Source organism: Setaria viridis, chromosome 5 (assembly GCF_005286985.2).
Source record: "Setaria viridis chromosome 5, Setaria_viridis_v4.0, whole genome shotgun sequence".
NCBI classification, from domain to species: Eukaryota; Viridiplantae; Streptophyta; class Magnoliopsida; order Poales; family Poaceae; genus Setaria; species Setaria viridis.
Genome location: NC_048267.2, coordinates 22045055 through 22053509, shown reverse-complemented (window position 1 = coordinate 22053509; position 8455 = coordinate 22045055). Strand labels below are relative to the sequence as shown.

The window sequence follows — 8455 nt, the reverse complement described above, 5'->3', positions numbered from 1 at the left end:
TCTGAATTGGACCAGGTTTAGGAGTACTAATGGGCCTTGGACCCAGAGGCCCATTAGGAACCCCTATATATTGAGGGGTGGGGGCGCCCTAGGGCTTAATCCCTTTTCGCACCTGCAGCAGCTGCACCTCCCACGCCCTTGCCTTGTTGCAACTCGCGGACCTAGTAGTCTGGCTTGAGATGCTTCCTCCCCGCATGTGTGGATACCTTGGAGGTGTTGCATCTACAACACTTGGACGAGCCGCACGAGAGCTCTGACGAGGAACCTGATGAGCCGACGACGAGTCTGACGAGCCGCGGCACGAGGAGGGAGTCGCTGCACATGGACAAGCTGTTGAGGAGCTGCACGACGTCGACGTGTTCGACTACACTGCATCAACGTGTGATCGACTTCGTTGCCCCGATGCGTATCTACAACTTCCGCACCTGTATGTCGAGTGGTAATCTCGTGATCTATAACGGCAGTTTTTTCCTTGGTTTATGCGGTAGAAATTTTTTATTTTGCGCTAGCGTAGCCTACCTCGTATCCCAACAATTTTAATTTGCAACGCATGGAAACGATTCTGTAAGACTCACCGTAGTGAAATCAAAGAAAAGCCTACATTCAATACAATGTTCCCGGTACGTATCAAGTTTGCATATTTTGTATATTCTATAACACGAATATTTCATAACTTATTTTTTTCCCACTAAATAGCTTGAGACAAGAACAAGGCAATAATTTATGTCGATACTACGTCTGTGAGCACATGTACCATTTTGTGCGGGACAAGGTGATATCGGACAATATAACTGTACATAAAATAAAATATTAATAATTAATTATTTTCTAGCTCCTTATATTTAAGTGTTCGTGTAGTATTCACATATTTCCAACTTACAGATGTTGCGGATTAGAGAATAACTTTTGGAAAAGGAGAGGCTTTTGGCAATCCAAGAAGCTCTCATAGGATTTGTGATAGGCGAGGTGATAAATCCTGAAGGAGAATTTTATTACGATGGACATTCAGTAGCCGAGCAACACCACAACGGGAGGATCCTAAGAATGAAGAGGACAAATTATTATATATATAGTAATTGTATAAATACTAGTTTGATGTATATAATATACTAAGAATTGTATGTATATATATATATATTAGTTACAATTAATATTATGCATATACTGTCATGAAATATATATACAACATGCATAAAATACGAGCGTATACGTGTAAGTAGTGTACGCTAAGGATGTATATGTACACGTACACACATATATATCTACATGTGTGTGAAGCAACAATTAGCATTAATATGGAAAAGAATTTAAAAAGAAGAAAGGTCTGTATTCCCGGGTACATGGATGCGCCTGCGTGACAGCCCCTTAAGTCCCGACTAAATGACCCGAGACTAAATAAGAAGACCTTTATTCCGAATAGTTAGTCCTGGTTGGTTTTTCAAGAGCTATCAGGCTTACCAACTATGACTATGACTAGAGCTCGGTTTTCCACCCGTGCCATCTATCCAGTTGGACCGAATTGACCTGAGGTTAGAGCATCCTGCCGTGGCAGCCCTCTCACCTGCCTATTTTCTCTCTTCACCTTGCCATTGGCCAAGACCACTATACGGGTCCCATGGCTTGGAGGCCAAGGTTGTCAAAATTGTAGGCCACTATACGGGTCCTACTTCAGGTAATTAAGATCGGAATCGAATCATAAGATCTTGAACATAAATCGTAGAAACGTGAATTCTATCGAGTAGAATAATAGAATCAAGTTCATTAGCTTCGGACATGACTAATAAGATGACATTAACCGTTTAGAACTATCTGTAACTATTGTGGACACCTTACACCTAACCTGCCTGGAACAGTTTTAGCCCAATTTCCAACTACTGAAGCTCGAACAATACGTGCACAAAATATTGCCCTCCGGCCTCAGTACGTACCGCGAAGATTGATAATGAACACTTGATCTTCGAGTTAATATACGCTGCTTAAATTATACTCTTCGGTTCCAAATTGTATGTCGACTTTTCTAGATTCATAGATATTATATTGTGCACATAGATATAGTGTATGTCTATGAACCTAAAAAACCTAAAATGATCTATAATTTGGAATGGAGGGAGTATTGATCAGGACTGGTTTGTGGCATTCTTTTCCGAAACGTGATTCCGTTTACCCTTTTTCTGGAACTGGATAAAAAATCTAACCATATATGTAAATAATATCCAAATTTGTGGAAAATGCAGAAACTGTGCATATTCATAAAGGTTCAAAATATGCCAGCTGAGAGTGGCACGGATGCATAGGTATCTCTGAATATGTACGAGGTACGACTGATAAAACTGCGTTAGGTTGCCTTCTCCAGTATCCGCATCACTGGGACCAAGAAAAAGGAGGGAGTTGGTCAAGAACCTGTAAAAACCAGAGGACAGGAGCACCCTGTTCATGCATTGCCTCAAAATAGCAAAGGCTGGACGACCATTCCGTGTACATAGCAAACGGTGGTCTCCTCTCTCCCCCGCAGGATATCTTCCGGAACACCCCTTCTCCCAGCGGCGAGGAGAACCGGCCAGCAGAACGGGAAATGGCTTCCAAAAACAATGCTCTCAGGGTGTTCCTCATCCTGACTGTTGTATGCGCCGTATGTGCAGCGAAAAAGGGCGGAGCAAAGAAGGACGAAGCGGCGGCGGCAGCCCCTGCGCCGGGAGGCGCCGCTGCTCCGGAAGGCGCAGCCAAGGCGACCGGAGCCGAGGGCACCTTCGACATCTCCAAGCTCGGCGCGACCGGTGACGGCAAGACGGACTCCACAAAGGTAAACAAGTGCTCCCAAAGCCATGCGTCGATCGATCGGGCGATGCATCTGATAATCTAATCGACGTCGTTTCCATGGTCGCGTTTGATCAGGCGCTGCAGGACGCGTGGACGTCCGCGTGCGGGGCGACCGGGAGCGCGACGGTGCTCATCCCCAAGGGGGATTACCTGGTCGGCCCTCTCAACTTCACCGGGCCGTGCAAGGGCGCCATCACCATCCAGCTCGACGGCACCCTGCTGGGCTCCAACGACCTAGCCAGGTACACAGCGAGCTGGATCGAGGTGTGCCACGTCGAGAACATCGTCATCACCGGCCCGGGCACGCTCGACGGCCAGGGCACCGGCCTCTATACCAAGAGCAAAACGGACTGCAAGGCGTTGCCCAACGTACGGCGTTGTTAATTACGTCGATGCATATATGCTATCTATTAACTCGTACATCACTGACTCACGTGTGTGCGTGCGTGCGTGGTGTAGACACTGGTGCTGTACCACGTGACCAACGGCACTGTCTCCGGCATCAAACTACTCAACTCCAAGTTCTTCCACATCAACATCGACACGTCCAAGGACATAACCGTGAAGGACGTGAGCATCACCGCGCCGGCGGACGCCGAGAACACGGACGGCGTCCACGTCGGGAGCTCCTCCACGGTGAGCATCACCAACGCGACCATCGGCACCGGCGACGACTGCGTCTCCATCGGCCCCGGGAGCTCGGGCGTGACGGTGAGCGGCATCGTCTGCGGCCCCGGGCAGGGCATCAGCGTCGGCTGCCTCGGCCGCTACAAGGACGAGAAGGACGTGACCGGCGTCACGGTGCGGGACTGCGTGCTGAAGCGCACCACTAACGGCGTGCGCATCAAGTCCTACGAGGACGCCGAGTCGGTGCTGACGGCGTCCAACCTCACCTTCGAGAACATCAAGATGGAGGAGGTGGCCAACCCCATCATCATCGACCAGTACTACTGCCCGGAGAAGGTGTGCCCCGGCAAGCGCAGCAATTCCTCCATGGTCTCCGTCAAGGACGTCAAGTTCCGCAACATCACCGGCACCTCGTCCACGCCGGAGGCCGTCAGCCTGCTCTGCTCGGAGAAGCAGCCGTGCAGCGGCGTCGAGCTCATCGACGTCAACGTCGAGTACGCCGGCAAGAACAACAAGACCATGGCGGTGTGCAGCAACGCCAAGGGCACCTCCAAGGGCAGCCTCGAGGCCCTGGCTTGCCTCGTCTAATGACCGTTGCATCGCATGTGATTCGATAACATATTCCTGATGGTCTAGTTCAGTACGTAGTTCTTCCGTTTGGCTTTTGGAAATTTGATTGTGTTTCAGCCAAGTGGACCGGCCGGGCTTCCTGTCTGATCTGCTGCCTGCAGAAAATATTTACAGGAAACAGAAGACGCAGGCGCCTCCTGGCATGGCATCTGGGTCGTATACTTCCCGGGTTTAGATCGAGCATTATTAATACTTAGAATTCAGGGCGTTTTGTTGTATCACTCCTGCCAAATGTAGTATTAATTATATGCTAACATATATCACATCACTACCTGATGAGGTCCTGTGAGAAATCAGGCATTGTATTATTAAACCATGTACTTCTTTGTCTTTCTCAATGCAACAGCAATATGCATTACTCCTGCGAGTTCTTCCTGATGCAACAACTGCCAAAATAGACTAGGACACATTCTTAGCAAAAAGATCATTCATAGAAATCGGACTGGTGGAAATTTTTTGTTTATTTTGAAATATTTTGAATTTGGAATGTGTGTCTTCTCAATGATATGGTTTAAAACTTTTCATGAAACCAACACTACCGGAAAATTGAGTATCCATCCAATGTGTTAGTACCATACGCCTTTTCATCTTATACGAACACGCGATGTTAGTACCGGCCATCACGCACAGTGCCACCGGAGCTCCTATAGTACCGGTTTAGAGTCCCAGCCGGTACTAAATGGCAACACGTGGACCGTGTGGCCAACGGCTGGTGGGTGGAGCTGGTAATAAATGGTGTTCATGCATGCTGGTACTAAATGGTGTTCATGCATATTAGTATCAGTTGATATCTTCGACAGGTACTAACCTGCAACCATTTACTACTGGCTTGACCCACCAGTCGGTATTAAAGGTAACCCTATAAAATAAGTTGCTTCTTCCTCCCTGTAACGCCCGCAGAAATCACTAACTAAAATCACCCGTTAAAAACCGTCTTTTAAAATCTTTTACCGCTGAGCTCCCGGAAATCGGAAATCTCCCTGGCGATTTCGCCGTCCCGGTACCCATGCCGACCCCCACCTGTCTTTTTATCTGTGCCCGTGAATCTCGCCACGTGCCGGTGTCAGACGCCGTGCGCGTGCTCCGACCGCGTGCCGCGAGTGCCACCGGTCTCTCCCTTTTCTTTCTCTTTTTCCTCCCCTTTTTCCTTTTCTTTTTCCTTCTTCTTTCTTCCTCCTTCTCCTTTCTTCTTCCTCCCTCCTTCTCTCTCTTCCTCCTTCTTCTTCCTGGCACCCGGACGGCCCCAGCTCCTTAACTCACCCGGCGCCACCCCCTACTGGCGCCACTCCGCTCGGCCGCCACGCGCCAGGGGGAGGGGCCCGCCGCCCACGCCGCCGCCCCCTCGGGCCGTGCGCCTGACCCGGCCCCGGGTCCCCTGCGCCGCCGCCCCGACGTCCGGGCGCCACGGCCCCGCGCGCACGCCGGTGCCGTGCCGTCCGCGCGCACGCTGGTGCCGTGCCGCCACCGCACCCTGCCGGCCGTCCCCTACCGCCCACTCTGGCCCCGCCCGACGCCACCGCCTGCGCCGGCCACCCGGACCCCCACCACCGGAGCTCCCCGCCGCCTATAAAAGGGCCGGCCCTCGCCGGCTCCTCTCCCCACTCACCAACGCCACCACCCGCCACACCCTTGCTCCGGTCGCCGGCGCCGCCGCAGCCGCTGCCGCCGCCGCAAGCCGCCGGCTCCTCTCCGCCCGAAGGTCGACGCCACCCAGCCACTCCTCTCCATTCCCCCCCAAGGTGAGGGGCAAAACGGGGCCCCCTCCTCTTCCTCCACCACCCGCCGCCCCCAGCTCGCCGCCGGCGACGCCCGGCCGGCCGGCTGCCGGCCCATCCTCTCCCTCCCTCTCTCTCTCCAAGTTCCTGGAGAAGAAGAAGAAGATTACCTTTGATTTTAGATCCGACCCCCAAGTTTCCCCAAATTACACATAGGCCCCTCCACTTCTGAAAGAAATTACAAATAGGTCCCTGGTTACTGTAAATCAGCCCTTAAGCCTCCGTTTAAGCCCCTAATCCACGTTTAACCCGTCATTTCATGTGCCAAACTTCCTCCAATTAACCCCAAACTTTACCACGTCATCCTCCAGAATACTTTCGCCGATCTATATCCAAATTTCCCAAAAATAATCCCTCTACCTATTTTCCGTTCGCGTTTCCTGTTCGGAGCTCACGGTTAAAAATCGTTTTCTCTTTTATTTATTCGTGTGCCTGTTTGTGTGTGCCGTAGATCGCGGATTGCCCGAGGAGGAGCCCGAGGAGGAGTTTGACCGCGAGCCCGAGCCCGAGGACCAGTACCGCGAGCCGGAACTCCCGGAAGGCTTTGAAGACGGCAAGTCCAATCTCACCCTTTGATGCATACTTAATACCTAGTTTTTCAAACACGACCTATTGGCCTGTTTTACAAAATGCATATTATTTTATCGCAAGACATGGTTGGATAGCCACCCCTTGATTGTTATGAACATTCCTTGTTGTCCTATGCTTATCTCTAAATATGACTCGCTCTGTTTAGATGATAACCACTGCTAGAACGCTTAGGAATTCGTTACTCAACTGCAAACATTATTGCAATGGTGTATTCGGAAAATGAATGTGTGTGTGTGTCCAAGTAAGAGAAATGTCTTTTGGGTCCAGGAAAAAAAAAAGATGTGCAGGCGGGATGGATGGGTGTTCCTCGTGTGGGACGCCATGTCGTGGTGCTCGTACCTGGGTGGTTGAGCAATGTCGGGAGATATCCATCCTGTCGTGATTAAGGACCGAGTTGATGTGTCATCTTGCCTAATTCCACTATCGTGCAACCACTCGACCGTTGTATGGGCAACGGCTTAGCATAAATCCCACTAGCTGGACTGTTAGTCCTCAGGGGTGCTGGTGAGCAACGGAAACCCATGGAAAAGGAGTAAGATCTTGGTGACTTAGGTCCCGGTTACGGTCTCATGGACGAGCCGTGAACCCCTTGGGTGTTTCCGCGAGAACTAGCCAGTCATAGTTAAGGTGGGTAATGGCTTTGTTAGGATCCGTACCATCACCCAGGTGATCGTGCTACGGTACCCTACTTGTGGGAAAAGTGTACACCCTCTGCAGAGTTAAAACCTATCCGGGTAGCCGTGTCCACGGTATTGGACGAGTTACGGCTTGGTCACATAACTAGTGTTTGGGCAAGAATGTCATGTGTGTGTGTGTGTGTGTGTGGAATTTCAGAAGAGTCCGGCAGTTGTGCCGTGCGCTATGACGGACGAGGAGTCCGATAGCGATAAAAGCTTGGATCCTTTGTGTAGGATCAACCCCACTCAATGTCCTGGGTATTAGAGGAAAGCTTTACGAAAACCCTTTCAAAACAACCCCCTGCATGTGTTAAAATTTAGCTTTTCCGCAAATAAACTCTAGCCTATCCTTGTTATACTTGTGCATAAACTTGCTTGTATCCCCTCCGTGGATGGGGTTGGACTTGTTGAGTACGTTAGTACTCACCCTTGCTTCATTGCTACAGAGGAAGACCCCGATTTCGTCGCCGAGGACCTCGAGTAGAGGTTGTGTCCGCACCCGACGCTGCCTATGGTGTTGGCCCGCCCAAGATGCTGCTGCTGCCGTGTAGTCCCGACTGCTGTCTTTTGGCAGTCGCTTGGTTAGCCGCCGTTATTTATTTACTGTTTATCGCTGCGTGGCTTTCACGCCCACTCCCTCGGGAGTTGTACGGTAACTGAATTATCTATCGAATAAATGTGTTATCAGCCTCCTAGGACTGATATTTGTATCACATTTAGTCTCTACTTATGTGGGGACGCTTCACTCCCCGAGCCTGAGCTCAACCATTTGACCGAGAGCTTGGGTTTCTTCTTCACTTGACCTAGGGGAGGTAAAGGTTAGCAACTCCCTCCTCTCATCTTTAGTATTCTATGTTTTATATTTTGTAGCTAGAATGGAGAGTATGTTAGTTAGAATGATGAGGATGGAGAGTTTTTTAGAATGAGATTTATGTTAGAAATAGAGTTTTATGTTACCAAAGCTGTGATACCAACTATAATATCCTAAACTCAACAAGCATGGAAGTAACACAAGAAAATCACTAGGCTCGATCCAAAACACCACCACCTGATTAGAATGTGTATAAATAGAGTTTTATGTTACCAAAGCTGTGATACCAACTATAACATCCTAAACTCAACAAGCATGGAAGTAACACAAGAAAATCACTAGGCTCGATCCAAAACACCACCACCTGATTAGGAAGTGTAAACTCAGTACACACTTTTATACAAATAAGTGTAAACAGTACATAAAGCAATCCAACTGGCCACCCCATCAAAAAAACCAAAAACAGTGAACGCTGCTTTTAGTGCTTAACAGCAGTGCTGTTCCTTTTTTTTCTTATTAACCATTCA

At 49.6% G+C, this 8455-nt stretch overlaps 1 protein-coding gene across 1 annotated transcript; it reads left to right on the top strand.

The window, feature by feature from the left end:
- Positions 1–2572: 2572 nt before the first annotated feature.
- Positions 2573–4255, top strand: LOC117859117 (exopolygalacturonase-like). Its single transcript, XM_034742315.2, has 3 exons — positions 2573–2800; positions 2893–3186; positions 3277–4255. The coding sequence occupies exons 1-3, from the start codon at positions 2573–2575 to the stop codon at positions 4030–4032; spliced, it is 1278 nt and encodes a 425-aa protein (XP_034598206.1). The 3' UTR covers positions 4033–4255.
- Positions 4256–8455: the final 4200 nt, after the last annotated feature.